At 34.1% G+C, this 18,092-nt stretch overlaps 3 protein-coding genes across 5 annotated transcripts; 1 reads left to right on the top strand and 2 right to left on the bottom strand.

Moving 5' to 3' along the window:
* The first annotated feature begins 294 nt into the window (after positions 1-294).
* LOC140829269 (ABC transporter I family member 17-like) lies at positions 295-2,081 on the top strand. 2 transcript variants are annotated; one of them, XR_012117425.1, is made up of 5 exons: positions 295-474; positions 810-1,130; positions 1,216-1,403; positions 1,483-1,895; positions 1,973-2,081. XR_012117425.1 is itself a non-coding variant. In XM_073192336.1 (4 exons), the coding sequence occupies exons 1-4, from the start codon at positions 459-461 to the stop codon at positions 1,735-1,737; spliced, it is 780 nt and encodes a 259-aa protein (XP_073048437.1). In that variant the 5' UTR covers positions 295-458; the 3' UTR covers positions 1,738-1,956. The 2 variants fall into 2 exon arrangements, 1 of the variants encoding a protein (XP_073048437.1); XM_073192336.1 differs by lacking the exon at positions 1,973-2,081 and having other exon boundaries at positions 1,483-1,956.
* A 68-nt stretch (positions 2,082-2,149) lies between these two features.
* LOC140829267 (very-long-chain aldehyde decarbonylase CER3-like) lies at positions 2,150-6,372 on the bottom strand. Its single transcript, XM_073192334.1, has 12 exons — positions 6,218-6,372; positions 5,971-6,097; positions 5,639-5,859; positions 5,300-5,532; positions 4,908-5,127; positions 4,482-4,609; positions 4,077-4,327; positions 3,792-3,899; positions 3,157-3,363; positions 2,937-3,047; positions 2,618-2,791; positions 2,150-2,485 (listed from the first exon to the last, which is right to left on the bottom strand). The coding sequence occupies exons 2-12, from the start codon at positions 6,085-6,087 to the stop codon at positions 2,330-2,332; spliced, it is 1,926 nt and encodes a 641-aa protein (XP_073048435.1). The 5' UTR covers positions 6,088-6,097; positions 6,218-6,372; the 3' UTR covers positions 2,150-2,329.
* A 7,725-nt stretch (positions 6,373-14,097) lies between these two features.
* On the bottom strand, positions 14,098-16,536 carry LOC140829266 (uncharacterized). Of its 2 annotated transcripts, none has more exons than XM_073192332.1 (5): positions 16,163-16,536; positions 15,524-15,741; positions 14,813-14,941; positions 14,455-14,586; positions 14,098-14,370 (listed from the first exon to the last, which is right to left on the bottom strand). In XM_073192332.1, the coding sequence occupies exons 1-5, from the start codon at positions 16,470-16,472 to the stop codon at positions 14,257-14,259; spliced, it is 903 nt and encodes a 300-aa protein (XP_073048433.1). In that variant the 5' UTR covers positions 16,473-16,536; the 3' UTR covers positions 14,098-14,256. The 2 variants fall into 2 exon arrangements, with proteins under 2 accessions (XP_073048433.1, XP_073048434.1); XM_073192333.1 differs by having other exon boundaries at positions 15,524-15,724; positions 16,163-16,448.
* Positions 16,537-18,092: the final 1,556 nt, after the last annotated feature.

Below are 18,092 nucleotides of genomic sequence, written 5' to 3'. Positions count from 1 at the left end.
TCTTAATAATAATTTGCTAAGTAAAGAATGGCATAAAAGGATCTTAAGCTACGGAAAAGCACAGTATTTTGACCAATAATGATGAAGCATTACTCGACAAAAAACCTGTACATATTATTTCGAGAAAAAAAGGAAAAAAATTACTTAAGAGCTTGACAGTAAAAAAGAAGTGGACTGGAAACAGAAAAAGACTTGATAAAAAAAAGAAAGGAAAAAGAAAGTTGACTGGAACCACAAAAATGTCATTATGTCATAAACGTAGAGATAATGATATATATTATTCGAGGTCAAATGGAAAGAATGCCTTTTCGATAAGCTCAAACGCATGTATGGGCCGGCATCTATATTATACCTGGGGAAGGTTTAAACTTGGATGAAATGAATGGCTACCCGCCACAGCACATGCCAGCTGATTTAGTTCTTTTTGCTCATCCTATGTCCATGTGAGACTTTTAACAATGGTGGATTTTGAAGGTTAGACCATATCTAAGCTCGAAGATTTTCGGTTTGCCTTTCGATTATAAATATGTTTCTTGGCCTGTTGTTGCAAGATTTATCATTACGAAATTTCCAGTACATGAAATTGTATGCGTAATTTTTCACAAGTGCTATGTTTTAAATGAACTTAATTTATTTTTGCTTACATTTGACGAAACAGTTTCATTTCTTGAATGCGTGTATGAATGGTGTATGGATCTTCCGTTTTGCGCTGATTTTCAGATTTATGTTAGAATATGCCTGTTAATGTTATCAGAAATATGAAATTTGAACTGATCTTGATTGGGCTTTGCCATTTATGATCTTCGAAGGAGCACAAGAATACCTACTATCGGTGAAACCTGAAAAGGGTCGTGCGATCGATTCAAAGTTTGAGGTTAGAGATCTCACGAAAGTGTCTAATAATCAACGCATACTAAACAAAGTCAATGTGGACATCCCCAAAGGAGTTATATTCGGCGTAATCGGGCCGAGTGGCAGCGGAAAGTCAACCTTCTTGCGGGCCCTTAATCGGTTGTGGGAGCCCCCTTCTGGCTCCGTGTTTCTTGATGGTGCAGATATCTGTGAGCTAGATGTCCTCGACCTTCGTCGGAAAGTCGGTATGCTGTTCCAGCTTCCAGCTTTGTTTGAAGGTAAAAATGCTATCTTTTGGGATATCCTTGTTTATTTTCTCGAGGATAGGGATCTCGTACAAGCAAAGGGCATATTGGTTTGCAGGTACAGTTGCGGATAACATACGCTACGGGCCGAGTTTAAAAGGGAAGAAGTTGAGCGAGGAGGAGGTGTACAAATTACTGGCTCTTGCAGACCTGGATTCATCTTTCTTCCACAAGACTGGTGCAGAGTTATCTGTGGGTCAAGCTCAAAGGGTGTCTCTCGCCCGAACCTTGGCCAACGAACCAGAGGTTGCATACCTAAAACAAATTTCTTATCATTTGTTGAAGTCATTGTGTGGTTTAAGTTTCGTATCCGTGTTGTGTGAAGGTTTTGCTGCTGGATGAACCAACGAGTGCGTTGGATCCAATATCAACTCAAAACATAGAAGATGTTCTGGTGAAGCTGAAGGAGGATCGAGGAATGACGATTATCATGGTCTCTCACAGCATCAAACAGATACAAAGGATTGCGGACTTGGTCGGGCTTCTTGTAGATGGCAAGATAGTAGAGATTCTAGAGCCAAATCGTCTCTCCGAGACTAAGCATCCGATGGGACAGAAGTTCCTCCAGCTTAGCCCATAACTCTAGCTATCTCAAAATTTTCACTTCTGTTTCGATTTAATGATTGCATATCTAGTTCTTGTGTGGGGGTAAGTGTTATGGTTGGTTGTTATGTGTTGTGTTTGCATATCTACATTAAGTGCATCGGATAGTAAGCATTGAGCCACTTTTGTTAGTTCGTTGAACATATCTACATTAAGTGCATCGGATATGTGTTGTGTTTGCATATCTACATTAAAAAAATTCAATAATTTAGCACATTCTCATTCTCCAAAACCAAATATGTATAGTGAAAATTATATCCTTGAAAAAGCAAAATAAATATATGACATTCTTTAACATAAATGTTACATGAATAGCAGAATACAAAACCAAACATGGCCCCTTATTTTTCCACATTGTTATCAAATTTGCTTAAATCTGAACATCGCAATTATATAATTAATAAGATCTCCCCATATAATGGTTTTTGGAAAACTACAAAAGTCATAGTCAAATAATGAAAATAAAAATAAAGAAAAGAAAGTGAGGTAGTTTTTGAATTAATTAAAGTTTGCCATCTCATACAAACCATTTAGTAAAATTACTTGTGCATTTGTAGTGCACATGGAGACTACGCCGGCTTGAGTCCATGCTTGAGTGCAGCCTTCCACACGATATCAATCTGATCAACATTGATAGCTCCAACTTCATGGTGTTCCCACCCTTCAAGAAAGTGAACCAGCCCACCCGCATGGCAAGCATGAACTATGCCTCGTCCCAATGTATACTACAATAAAGAAAAAAACATAAATTTAGAAACAAGGCTGGATTTTTACGTCGAATCCTACGCAAAAGACCCCCTGTTTCCAATCTAAATTTAATTTTGTTTTAACTAACTACGCAGAGTGTAGTTAAATACCTCACACGATCCCAGTCCCTCGACTTCGTCTGGGAGTCTCATTGCTGCAAGCATCCCGTATGTGCAGTCTCTCCTGAATGGAATAACGGGTGGAACTACAAACTGGTGGAAATGTGTTCCTGACGGAGCCCAATACTGTTCACGTGGCGTTGCCCATTTGCCGATGATCCATGTCTGCACAAAATGCATGATTCAAGATTGGCATTTGGCTTGGTTGTGTACGTAGCTTGATGGATTCCGCGATACATTTCAGATGGTTCGTTGTTATGTACCATAGTCTTGAAGCAGAATGCATGCATAAACGACCAAAAATGTTTACCTTACAGTTCTTAGCTGCTTGATACTTGGTAACCTGTACTAAGTATTTTTGGCAGTCCGCAGGTAATTCTTTCTGAATCTTTGTGAATCTCTCAGTCGACAATGTTAGCATCTGCATAAATCGGATGTTTACAAGAATTCTTTCATGAGCTTCATATGATATTTGATCATATTACAGTTTAGCATAAGATGGTACGAAATTTTTTTAATGTTTTGCATACCAGAACTTTAACCTTGCGTTGAGCAAGATAAATGGTGATGGCCCTGCCAAGTTTAGAGGTCGCCCCTGTTAAGAAAACCTCATCAACGTCTCGAGGAATCTCATGTAGGATCACTGCAGCCGTCAAGGTGTTTCCATGAACCACTCTGACTTTAAGATCGGGATGCTTTGAAGTAAATAGTGTTCCACCTCCATTCAGACCTTCATTCTGGAATTTTCATTCATTTAATTAGGAAAATAACCACAATATTCGGTAGTAATGATTGCCTTGCATGTGTGCAGAGCAAATCTTCGAGCACCAAGTGCGACGGTGCTGAAATAACCCATGCCATACTCTCGGGAAAAAGTCGAACGACCTTTGAATAGAAGGTACATGTATCTGGAACCCACACATGTGGGTAAGGTGAGAATACTGAGGGGCATGAGACAACTTTCTGTAAGGAACCCCGTAACAATCAAAATAAAGTGCTTGGGCTATTAAGCTATATAAAGATTTTTGTTGCAAAGTTACTCGTAGTTATATTTCCTGGTATCGGCAGTAGCTGGCTTCGGGTAAGGCAAAGTGCGCCATAGCTGCTACATTTGCCCAATATTAATCTGCCTCTTATATGAAAAGTAAAAGCAAACAAATGTTACCTTGTTTAATGCAGCAAGACTGATGACTTTAACACCAAGCTTATCAGCCGTGAGGATAGCATCTTCAATTTGGTTATTGATGCCTTTTGCAGCAAAAGGTAGGAAATACTGCAAAATTTATCACCGAAAACTTCATCATTGATTGAGGCGAATACAAGGTTCATTTCAATCTCTCGGCTACATCTTGTATTATATCATTCGCTCTTTATCATCCAATATGTGGACTAGATGAAGTACAATACACAGTACCAAATTTAGTAGAAGATTTGACCCATAAAAAGATACCTGAAAACCGAATCTTGGCACTGCCCAAGTTTGGTGCAGTTTCCCTCTGAGATAGTAGAAGCTAGACAAGAAAGTCTTTGACTTGGCCCACATGACAAGCATCACCAAAAATGTATAAGGCCACATCGGAAACAAGAAGAGTTTGTTACTGAAAGGTATCGAGCTAAATGATCGGAAAACAAAGGGTGCGTGCATTGCTGAGATCACATCTACAACGTGTGCTAGAAACACAAAATCCGGCACCCTGCTACCTGTGCCATGGCGTCACAAGCATAAACAACGGTTAAAGACCACAGAGTGGATTAATGTATGCAAAAAGTTATTAAATTTATAACTACGAACTATATTCAGAGAAAATTTATAAAAAATGTCATGGAACAACTCTATAATTTAGAGGAAACTCACTTGTCCTGGAACATATTTCTTGATGAAAAGCCCAATAATTTGCGTGCATTGTATTCCATAACTTATCATAAAGAGGCATAAAGAGGCAAAAATTAGACCTCATCTCCTTGTGATGAAGGCTGTGGTATCTGCAGAGTCAATGAGCTGATACTTTATCGAGAAAACCAAACAGAGGCATAACTTCAAAACTAGCCCATGGATAACAATGATTCACACACATGTGAACACAATAACTGAACCAATGCCAATTAAAACTGCGAGAGAATAATTGTGTTGAAGAACACACACACATACTTGCTTCGATACTAGATACTTGTAAAGCCCCAATAAATTGATATTTGAAATTTTTAGAGGGATACAATTTAGACACTTCATATGATTTAGTTATTTCTTTTTTCTCAATCAAAACATAGAATAAGAACTTACGTTGGTGTGTAGATCAGGTACTTTAGAATAGGGATGGTCTCGAAAAGGCCATGGGGAAACACTTCAACATTGCAATGCCCCAAACATCGAAGAAAATCGAATAGCAAAAGATAACCGTACATCATAGTTATCGATCCATAACCAAGAAAGGCAGTTCCCAAAGTCGGAATCCCTACAATTATACATAGTAGTAGCTGCTCCAAGAATGTTGTATGCCCCGCTGCATCACCAAGAACGAAATACATATGAAACCATAAAAAGTTTTACATTTTTCTTTTGCGGCAATGAAAAATCTAATCTAATAAGGGTGAAATACGAATAGTAAAATAACACTGATAATCCTATGTGGTCGGATCTTAGTATTAGTGAAGAGGGCTGTTGTTACTTTGTACCTGTGAAAGGATGATTAATTTTAGAGCTATGATGCAGCCAATGGTACCGTTGAAACAAAGTGGGGGAATGTAGTAATCTGTGCATCCAATAAAACAATGGCTCCGATATTCCAATGTGGAGAATCAGGCAACATAGTACGCCCTTTGTGTTCCAAACGGGAAGACTGGCCAAGGAAGGGAAACTCAAGTACACCAATGAAGCCAGAATAGCTTGAAGAATCAGAAAATTATCCCTGTCACACACAAATTATCAATAAACTTGAAATCTTCAACAAGCACAAAAATTGTATTAAAAAAGCCCCCCCGAAAATAGAAATCTTAAAGAAAACGAAGTCGAACCAATGCCACTCCGCATCGATTTGTTTAAAATCCACGCCTCGTTGGTCGATTTGCCGCGTCCGATTAAGGAAAAGCATGCTACTATAAGTGCTCCATAGCTGATGAACAAGTGCTCTGTGTTCAAACAAGATAAGAATATGCAAGCACCAAGCACCTTTCTTGATTTCATCTTTGTAGATAGAATACAGGACTTTTGCTATTAAAGGTCCATACAACAAATACTGTTCCGAGAACAAAATTGACAAACAATCAGACTTTATACTTTTGGAAATATGACACACCAAATTTAACATTTTTTCAGTCAACAAAAAATTGGGCTCTGAAGTACTTGCCTTGAAATTATTCAAATTCTCCCATGGCCAAGAAAAAAATGGAGCATCCCTTTTACTTGGACTGCAAACTCTTTCGTTTTCTGATGACATCTTTCCCTCTTTTTCTTTCTCAACCATTTCTTGTTTTCTACATATACATATATATATAAAAAAACTGTTTATGACCTCTGAGTGACCCTTCAACTGTCAGAAAGAAGAAATATACCAAGCTATATATAGATATAGAGAGAGAGGAACCAAAAAATACACTGTTAATATTTTCCCAAGTTTACTGGATCCAACAACCACATTCAAATGCTTGAATGTGATGGGCAAAAGCTAGCCATCATGTTTCGGGTACATAGGTGTCATCTAGAGAGGGGGCTGCTTAGATGAAATTTTAGTTCGCATTCACACTTTCTAAAAAAGAGTTTATGCATGCGTGAAGTCTAGCTCTAAGTCTCTAACTAGTCCGAAACTCGCTGTAAAAGGGGGAAAAAAACAATGACGTCGAATATGAGTCGACCCGACTGTGTAACATCACACAATAAAGGAATTGAATATGGGCAGGATGTACATGACAGAGATGGATGGATACTTGGAGAGACAATTTTTATGGTGTTTTCATGGTGGATCGCAGATTGTAGTTTACGGTTGAGATGTTGACAATGAACTCAATTATCGGCTCCCTAAAGTTTGGCTAATATTCAGTCTCCGTTTAGACAGCAAGGCCCACGAATTATTATGCATGGAGGGGTACCTTGCTAGCTAGCTACCTATTCCATGGAGTTTTTCTTGTTGAATAGTAGAACCATTAACAGCGAGTCTAGTTTATAGAACAATTCCTCTTCACATGTTTAAGAAACTCCATTTTTTTTATTAGTTTCGACGTTTACGCGTTGTGTGCATGTATATCGTTAAATATATTTGTAACTCATAGATGTTTTTTTTTTTTTTTTGATATTGAAATATGATGGTTTCACTAAAATAGCTTTTTAGCAAATGAATTTTGTTGATACAATTGATCTATTTTTATAAAATTCAATTTGTGTCCATAAGTCTCACACTTCTTTATATACAGTTTGGATAGACCCAAAACTCGCTTTCTTATAAAAGTTTGATGAAAAACGTGATGTTTTCCAACCAAGAGTATTTCTTGTAATACACTTTTAGAAACATTAAATATTATATGTCTATTGCTACACTTTCAAAAAATATAAGACATTCCTCCCATGAATTTATATAATCTTGTGTTGAATTAATACAAATAATTTAAGGTTATCTTGAAGAAAATGAAGAAGTTTTCTTTTCTTTTTTTTTTTTAATAATTTGAAGGGTATTCTATTTTTCATCGTGTTCACAAAAGATTTCATTGATTTCGTGTGGTGAAAAATTTATGGGTCGGCAGTGCGGATTTATATCATCTTTTGAACTAATTTGCTACCTAACACTTCATAAATTTTGGGCACTCGGTTAGTTTTCGTTTGCTCATTTATAGAATATGATGTGCACAGATATTTAAGTTTTGGCACATCTTTTTTACCTCTCCTTTATTTTCGGAGATGATATAGGTTTCACAAGAATGATCTAGAAATGTTTGTTTATATATGGCATACAATATATTTTTTTCAGATAAAAATTTATGTGAGACGGTCTCATGGGTCGTATTTTGTGAGACGAATCTTTTATTTGGGTCATCTATGAAAGTTATTATTTTTTATGCTTAAAATATTACTTTTTATTGTAAATAAATATCGGTAGAGTTGACCCGTCTCACAGATAAAAATTCGTTAGACCGTCTCACAAGAGAGCTATTCATTTTTTCAATTGTGTTTTTTTCCTATTAATTAACTTGATTGAAATAGTTTTTGTGTTTTAATTTCTTTAATTAATAAATTGATCTTATTTATTATTCACAAAAATTCCTGTGAAACAGACTCACGGATCAATTTTGTGAAACAATTATTCTATTTGAGTAACTCATAGAAAAATATTTTTTTATGTCAAAAATATTGATTTATATTATAAATATGAGCAAATTTGACGTACGAAGAGACAAACGCTTGTTCACGAGCTTTTGTGAGATATTTTGTACCATTCCACCGCTACTTCGGTAAGTTCTGTTGATAATTTCGAAGGTTAAGATATATTGATCAACGAACTATTAAATTTTTTTTTTTTTTTGAAATTCCCTGTGGTTTTCAAATTAAGTATATATATATATCTTAAATAAAAGAAATTACAATTTTAAAATCCTGGAAAAAATATTTATTCGGCACGAAAATGTACAATCTCAGCCGTCCTTTTGCTACTGTAATCCAAAAATTTAATGAGTAGTCATTAATTTACTTACACTATTTACAATTCGATATTAAATTTTTAGTACAGAACGTGGACTGTTTAATTTCTGCACAATGATGACTTATTTAAAATTCTTGATTTTTATTTTTATTTTTATTTTTTCACTTTACAAGACGTCACTCAATCTTCATTTATAGGATTAATTAGACAAGTTAATTAATTATTAATTAAGTAGTAAAAATCAGTTTTGATTATGTTACCAACAAATAGCTAGATAGTTTTCTTATCCACTCAACACATGACAAGTACGTTGAATGAATAAATCATATTCACTTGTTCAATCATGATACATAGATGCACTGATTAAACATATGCACGATGCAATCGAAAATAGCATGTTGAATGAATAAATCATAAATCATATGTACGATGCACCGAATCGAAATTAGCACCATGCTATGATGATCTACTAATTACTTAACGAAATTAAATAAGTATAAAAAGTTTTTTTTTTGGGTGGCACAATTCAGTATTTAATACATGTAAGCATTATTTTGTATAGTCTTCGCGGCTTAATAAGTAGCATAGCTTCATCTACTAGTTGGATAAATTGCAATGCAAAAACGGCTTAGATATTCTATTTTTAATTAACCCACATAGTATCAAATATGTGGGTTTTCTTAGTTATTATTTTTTTAGAAAATATAAAAATCAAATATTTTAATTATGATTTTTTTATAGAATGGATAAATAAATTTGAAATGATTTATGTGTAGGAGTTAGTTGAGAAAAAGACTGAAAACTGTGTTGAAAAATATATGTATTTTGGTGGACCTTTGTTTTCATCATTAATATTAATAAAATACCTCTTGGATTATTTAAAATTAAGTTGGAATGAGTTTTACATATAAATTTAAAAGCTGGATTCAAATGTGACTAATTAAGTGACAGTAACGAGTACTAGCCTTGACAACAACTCATGCCTAACGTGTGTTTTCTAGATCTCCAACTAATCAGATTTTCAAAGAAAATGACTCCTAATTATTATACTTTTTTCATTTTGGTATAATAAATTAAACATAAAAATTTTCTGAAAGTATCTTGTTAGTCAATTTTATGAGACGTATCTCATATTTAAATAACGAAAAAAACTTGTGTGAGACGGTTTAATCAGTCGTATTTTGTGAGACGAGTCTCTTATTTGGGTCATCCATGAAAAAAATATTACTTTTTATAGTATGAATATTACTTTTTATTGTGAATATCGATAGGGTTCATCCGTATCACAGATAAAGATTCGTGAGACCGTCTCACATGAGACATACTCTTAAATGATTCATTGAAAAATATTATTTTTTATGTTAAAAATATTACTTATAAATATAACAAGATAGCTAAACCGATGAAAAATGTGAAAATTCACCTCGTTGAAATATATATTTATATATACATTTTTTCACATATAGTAATAATAAATATTGTAACCACGTACATTACATAAAAACGTCTCTTTGAGATAAATGAACCTTTCTGCATATGAAATTCAAATACTGGCAAGGATCGGAAGCATATGGATGCGATCAGAATTTTCAGATCGTATCGAAGAGAATGCGTCGTATCGACATGTACTTGAATTTAACTCAAATTATATATATATATATATATAAAAAAAAGTAAGATATTACGTTATTATCTTATCATAATATATTGATTTATCATCTTTATATTATTCATTATCTGGTTGAATCGATAAAAAAACATCTTAATTAGTCCTCCGATCCAAAACTCGACAAACCCTATTTGGTGTTGGGTTGCTGCTGCTCATGGATGATCTAAATAGTCCTCCGATCCAAAGCTCGACAAATATGGAGAAATCTTTCACGTATCACTTTTCTTAAGCCAGGTTGTGATACGGTTCGTTAGTCCCATCGGATTAATTAATGTCTATTTTAATTATAATAGAAAATAAAAGGAAGCCTACCACGCATAATTTATTATAATTTAAAGCATGCAGGTCGGTACCAACCTGGGATAATTTCAGAAACTAATGTCCAATCCTCAACCATTACATTATTCCCTTTGTTATATAAAATAAGAACAGTGTAGGAATGCAAAAACATTACTGTATCTAGAAACCAAAATGAGTTAACATATAATTAATGTTTTTACATGATAATATATATGTATTCGAAACATAAATATTTTTCTCTTCAAAATGCACCTCATCAAAATTTCCAGTATCTCATATTAGCACCAACCTGTTTTCACATGTACAAAATGCATGCACACCAAACTGCACACAATACCCATTTTCGAATTTACGATGGTAGGTTTGCATTCGTAATGCACCGATCTGTATTCTGGATCTACCGATATGGTACTGAAAGAAATATATGTATCGAGAAACAAATCCAAACTTAACCCATGAAGTTGACCTGTGCATTCTCAGTTTTGTATTTTTGGAGATCTTCTTGGGCACAAATGAGCCTACACAAAAGAGAACGAGTTTCTTCCATTCACAGCATAAGCTCTTAGTATGTGATGTCAAGAATCAATATAGATGGTCTCCTCTTCTACACAGTCCCCCTTTCTATTTTCTTTATATCTAGACTAGCGAATCGTGTTCTTGTAAGAGATTCGGATATGATCTCTTATACATGTCGATTATCTATATTTAATGGACATATAATGAAGTATGCAAAAACATGAGATTCTTGGTGGTTATAATAAATACCTCCATTGCAAATCAGATATCTGGCGAAGTAATTCTTTTTCCCTGTCATGGGCTGCCTCTAACTGCAAAACCAGAGTCCAATGAATGGCATCTGGGCATCAGTAGCTAGTGCAAATAGAACTAATCGAATTAAGTACTAAGAATAGACATATATCAAAATATCTCAACTCTAGATTCATTAATCAGGTTACCTGCATAATCAGCAACAGCTACTTGCCTCATAAGATTAAGAATGCAATCCTATCAAGAAAAACATAAACAGATAACGAAAAAATTTAGAAGAACGTACGCCCAATGTAATTTTCTCACAACCATGCATTACCCTTCGAGAAATATTCGACAGTAGAACAGACTGAAGCAACAGAAAAATGGCATGACCAAGAGGATTTGAAATGGAAAAGCAATAGCGGGATGTTGAATGATCACCTAAAAATTGACACAAACAGAAATGTGAATATGTGATTCAAATACTTCCCAGAAACCCCATTAGTCATAAAGCCACTTGTGCAGCAACTTGTGATTGCAATTTAGACTACACCAACATTGCAACCAGCAATCACAATTCAATCGACCAGTCATATGTTAGTAACTCGTAGAATATATTTATCAGATAAAGAAAATTACAGATAACTCTCAAGTAAAAACAAAAATTTAACAGGAAAAATTACGTCAAGTTGTCTAGATTTAGTTTAAATCCGTTGAGTTGAAAACACAATCACAAATGTTCAAAAACAAATCTTAACCTGAAGCAATCTCCAGCCAAGCCTTGCAGGCCAACGCACAGCAAGGAAGAATGTGCCACCTTTGTTATCACATAAGGAAATATTATCATGCGGAAACTCTAGTTACAGGCATCAGGTTTTGAAGCAAAGAACTCGATATGCTAGAACACCTGCAGAATTTTTTTTATTCTAATCCCTCTAATATATAAGCATTTTTAATCCATTCAACATGTTAGATTAGATTTAAACCGTGATACAAGTTATTTTTGCTTAATGTATAAAATTTATTCGACATCAAAGAAATAATATTAGCATATTTAAAGCATAAAAAAAATATCAAGTAAATAGCTAGGAAGACACAACATTTTTGTGATGGATTTTTGACCAACGTACCAGCATGCTGTAGCTTTTCTGTAGCGTAGGAGCTGGAACCACCTATTGGAATAAGTTAATTAATCTGAAGTAAATGTAATCACAACCACATAGAAGTTACAACAGGACCTGAATAACAACCTTTTCAATCTCAAAATTTTCTGACGTGACCTTAAATCGTCCTTTTTGCTGAACAACTGCACATTTCGCCTTCTCATCAAGTTCATCAACACTAGCTGCATAAAAATTCCACAGTGAAGCAAGAATGTGTATAATTTTTAATATATGCAAAGCTCATTTCCATCAAAATGAAAAGTTTTGAACTATATATAGGGCACCTCTTGTTGCTTTTAATCCTTTGGACATAATATTTAGATGCCCATTATCTGTTGTTCACTGACCGGCAGCTCCACCACTTGAAAAAACTTGTTCTTTGTCTCTAATGTAACAGTTAAATAAAAATATCAAGATAAAAAGGGAGATACTGAAAGAAAACACTGTGAACATGCAATAAGAAACTATTTGATCACTCGTTGTGACGTATGGGAATAATTGTAGATTTTTCAACCAGATGGTAAGAATCTACTTGAACAGGAAATAAAAAACTGACTCTAGACATATTGTAACTAAACAAAAAATGAAATCGATTATTCTGCTGATTGCAGAAGTGAAGAACTGAATCCTTAAAGCATAATATTTCTCTCTATATATAGAGAGAAATAATGGACATGCTGTATAAAAGACTGTCAGTGATCGTCAGGATGAGTGAATCTCGAACAAATGCGTACCCAATATGAGTTGTTGTAGGAGCTGCATCTGATAAATATCTATTTATATTGGACAAAAGTTTTTCTGCCATTTTTTCATTTTCATGATCGAGATGCTTTTGATTTCGGCTGCTCAGTCGTTGAACCCAAAATGTTCAGATCATCATTAGATTTTTCAAATTTGACTCTAAGAAAACAAAATGAATTTCAAAAGCTAGTCCCACCATATTCAGTTTTGATAAGATTTTATATTGACAAAGCCTTTGTAAATCAACTCAACTCTACGTACATGATCTGATCATGTACGTAATAGTTATTATTTTAGGTATATCACGAGTTACTACATACGTTTCACTAACCAAATATGGCAAAAATAAATTAATATTATTTTATATTAATTTAGATTGCAAATAATGAAAGTATTAATTTAGGTTGTGTTTGGTTGAAAAAATTTCAAATCCACGAATTCGATTATATTTTGTTTTTAACAATGAAATATTATATCATATCTAAATCCATACACTAGTTATTTATACATTAAAGTAGAATAGATTTCAAATGTCACCATTATTAGGTGAATTTGAAATCTATAGTAATTAGCATGAAATACTATCTATACAAACATAAAAAGAAAAAAATTGAAATTTATGATATTAATTATCTAAACAACAAAAATATAATTGAATATATATTTAAAATACTTTCATCCACTTTATTATATTTAATATTTGAATGTTATTTGAACGATGAATATATGATTATAATATATTGATATACTTGGGCAAAAGCGCAAAATTATATATATATATATATATATATATATATATATATATATATATATATATATATATATATGACATAATTGGAAGATCTTTTTCATGATTACTTGTATAGGTGTCAATTATTATGGTTTCTGCCACTAAATTAATATTGTGATAACTACTCTATTAAAGAATTTGGAGCCACTTTTCCGGTCCACACACCAACATAGTGAAAGTATGAGCATCTAATCTTGAATTCAAACTCCATAATCATCAAGGTGTCATTTATCATAACATATAAACCATGGAAACATAAAGATTGTTCAGACAATGGAAAATTTCTTTTGGGTCTCGTAGGAACAAAAGCTGTGCACCTAGATGGCTTGAATATATTTCTCGTGACCATGTTTCGATCTGAGATTTTACAATCCCACCTCTCTTTTTCAATTTTTCGATTGTTGAGTGATACATATCTAATTAGGAAGGAGCGGTGAAAAAGAATCAACTTCGAAGATGATTCTGACCAACTGAAATAATCGATGGTTTAAAATCCTGTAATCTCAATCGGCGGTCATTTTCACTTAGTAGACATAGAAAGAAGGGAATTTGAATATGAAACATCTGAATATATATGATTTGGGACCCAAATTCTACACAATTTTTAGTTCTTGGAGCCATGTGGTATGCAATGGGCACGGATCCTGTTTTCCTTCTGCTGTTGCTTTCTCCGAGAGTGAATGAAACCAACCATTCCGCCATTTGAACTGAAACGCGACATTTATGAGAAGTTAGGAGGCGTGACAATTCGAGGATTTAGTTTCATGAGAAGAGAAATCCATGTTCTTTACCTCCTTGACTGCAGTGGGGAAGTGGGAAACCGAGCGTGAGTAAGCACATAACCTGTCTTCCATCGCTTCTTCGAAGACTATACCTTTCTCTGCAGCAGCGGCGGCTGCCAATTCAGCTATAAGAGCAGACACCTAATGTCGAAAATTTTAAATTAGCCTAGTTGTTTGTATGCAATCCAATATGCTTTCAGAGTTCAGTAATGTAAGCTTTTAAATGAGACGATCATTCTATACAATGTTAGTATCAAATGATCCTCATTACATACAAGAGATGATTTCTAGAATAGACTGAACGAAATTACCATCACAATTCCAAAGTTCGAATTATTCTTGGGTAAGGTGAAATGGGTACATCTACCTCAGAACGATATTCCTTCTCCACAGCTCCAACTGTTGCACCAGGGTGACGGGCTCCAACAAGCATGAAAGCACATATCCAAATAAGCTTCTCAAGCATTTGCTTCTGAAATGCATCTTTCTCAAGTACCTATTTTTTCAACAGAAAATAATCTGTCAAGAAAATTAAAGTATTTAAAAGATAAAAGATAGCAACAAAAAAATACACCGAAAATGTCATGTTTGATCAGCGAGAGCAACAATTGCCAGTATAAGGTGTGAGCAAGTAGGTGGTGAAATAACCAAAAGATCTAGCTAAATCTGTTGTGTGCCTTACAATATTTGAATGGCACTAACGAGCTACAATTTTTTACTTAATGGAGTGGAGACAAACTTGTGATTAAAAAATTAGTATCACATCGTTTCAATCATGCTTTGATAGAACAATAACACACAAGGGATTCTTGAGTCAATATGTGAGGTAATTGCTTCCACGGGTATGTGTGGTTTCTGACGCGGCATAAAGGCCAAAACATAGGACTTGAGTTACCTTAGAATGAAATTTCTGAACTGAATCCTTCCTCACAATTACAATTTTGGCTCATTCCAAAAGACTATCTTATAGTCATTAGTCAGTGGCAAACTGTTCTCTTAAAGATAGCAACAATCCAACTCGCTATATAATCACTGAGTAGAATTTGAGGGAGAAATAGAGCAAAACATCAGACTTTACCTTGCAAGTCAGGCCTCTAGCCCTCAGTCTTCCAGCAACTGCCGATGCCCACTTCCCATAAACAGCCGTTAACCCTTCAGGATTGGTGTCAGTTATCCCATCAACGGGAGGTTCGCCCAGCTTAGACACAGCAAAATAGGCCAAAACTTGATCGGCATTACCCAGTCCCTTACTTTGAAACCATGGCTCCAGCATTCCATTCTGGAAAAACACCAAATCTGCTATAGTATAAGATTCAGCATCTTTTAAGGTTTAAAACACCTAATTTGGCGAATAAATAAATGGACTGAAACCAAAATTTTGTGACAAATTTGGCAAAGATAAATAAATTTAATGTAATTGAAACTAAAAAATCATCCCAAATTTAATTATAAATCAATAAAATATTCTATTTTTCCAAGATAAATAATTCATTTTGGGTAAAGATTACAAGCAATGAGCTATAAACATAGAGTGGACCATCTAAGTAACTAAGAAAAAATTATTATATTTTCTAAAAGAATCAGATAAATATGTTCATATTAATCCTCTCATACCCCCCGTTATTCGAACTCAAACGACGTACAAGAAATTATCACCATAACCATGAATCATCGAAGAAAATCCGACAAGCAACAGAAATCATGAACACAATCATACCGCTCCACCGCGATTTCGGAGTAGAATCAAGAACGGCTTCCAGATCATCATTTCTTGTACACACTAAAATCGGACCATCGAAATCAACCGGAACAGATTCCCCTCTCTTAACCAAAACATCTTCTCCACTACCCAAATCTTGAAGAGCTCTGCCCACGCGTCCTCCACCTACTATAATGGCAGGAACCACCACTTTCTCGGCCGCCATGGTGGCAGAAATCGAAAAGGATGCAGTTGCCGCAAATTTGGGGGTAGTATTTAAGCGGGAGGGGCGGAGAGAGGAGCTACAGGGAGAGAGCACGGCGGCCATAGATGGGGTTTGGAGAGTGAGGAGCAGCCATCAGTGAATAATTTTGATGATTCTGATTTAGGAAGAGAGCCACTCGTTTTCCACAACCATATCCGATGCACCCACGGTTTTTTTTTAAAAAAATAAATAATTTTAAAAAATTAACAAAAAACCTTTTTTTAAAAAAAAAAAAGCGGAAGGGCCGAGATTCAGACCCCGTTCGGCCTTTCCTCTTTTTAAATTATACTAATGCATCCAGGAATGTGTTGTGTATTTGTATTTATATTTAAATGAAGATCAAAATATAATAATAAGAAATAATGAGAGATTATATTGTAATTTTAATATATAAATTAAAAAATAAATTTTAAAATAAAAGAATAAAAAAATGATTTTAGTAAAAATTAATCTAAACACAAGTTACAATGATTCTATCTGTGAGACGTATCAATTTGTCATTTGAGCAATTCGAAATATAGTGGGTCTCTTAATGGATGGTCTCATGAATCTTTATCTGTGAGACGGGTTAATCATGTCGATATTCACAATAAAAAGTAATACTCTTAGCATAAAAAGTAATATTTTTTTATGGATGACTTAAATAAAATATCTGTATCATAAAATACAACTCGTGAGACCGTTTTACATAAGTTTTTGTCTTCGAAATATTACCAAATATGGAAGGGGACAATCTAGTTGGCTTAGCTCATTTTAACGATTTTAATATGTCAATTAAATTGGCATCGACAATTTTATGAATAGTAGAGTAAGTTTAAAACGTTTTCACTATTATTATTTTGATACAAAAAAATTATAAATCGTGTTGTTTTTTAAAAGTAGATAATATTCTCGAAGTCGGACATTTGGGCCTCCCGGTGATAATGGATCCTGACTTTCCCCGGTTGAAATTTGGGCCCGTGCACTGAGAATCAGAGACTTGAAACCCAACAAAAATATTTAAAATAGACATTAAATACTGTTGGTTTTATACATTTTTCTTCTTATACACCTCCTTCCCAAAGTAGAGAATTTATTTATTAGTATCTAACAAATGTCTTTTTATTCAATTAATGTGATATTTTAATAACCTAATTATTTATTTTATACAACTTGATCTAAACATGGGAGAAACAAAATTGTGCTTCATTCTTTATATTAGACATGGTCGTCCACGTATAAAATCACGAGTAACATTTTTAAGAGATAAGGTATGATACAAAACGAAAAAAATTAGATATGTGAACGAATCGAGTCGAACAGTATTATCAGGTTCAAATTTGACTCGATTAATTATATACATGCTCGAGCTTGATTCAAATTTTTTTACAATAAGGTTCGATCTCGGCTCGTTTTAAAGTTATTATGCTTGTGAATAGCTCGAACTCGCCTCGTTAATAACTCGTTTATCATGTGTAATGAGTTTTACTCAAGCTCGACTCGTTAAGCAAACTCGTTTTCGAGCTCATTAAACAAGATCATTTTCGAACTTGTTAAACAAGCTCGTCTAATATTCTTAGCCAAAATGTCAACCAAGATATAAAAATTTTAGGAGATAAGCATAACTTTTTATAGTCTTTCAGTCACTTCCATTACACTCAAATTTCGATGTGAAACGATATAAGTTATTCTCGCGAGTCTGTT

The sequence above is a fragment of the Primulina eburnea genome, chromosome 4, assembly GCF_022965805.1.
Source record: "Primulina eburnea isolate SZY01 chromosome 4, ASM2296580v1, whole genome shotgun sequence".
NCBI classification, from domain to species: domain Eukaryota; kingdom Viridiplantae; phylum Streptophyta; class Magnoliopsida; order Lamiales; family Gesneriaceae; genus Primulina; species Primulina eburnea.
Note: the sequence above shows the minus strand (reverse complement) of the source record. Positions and strands in the feature narration are given on the sequence as shown.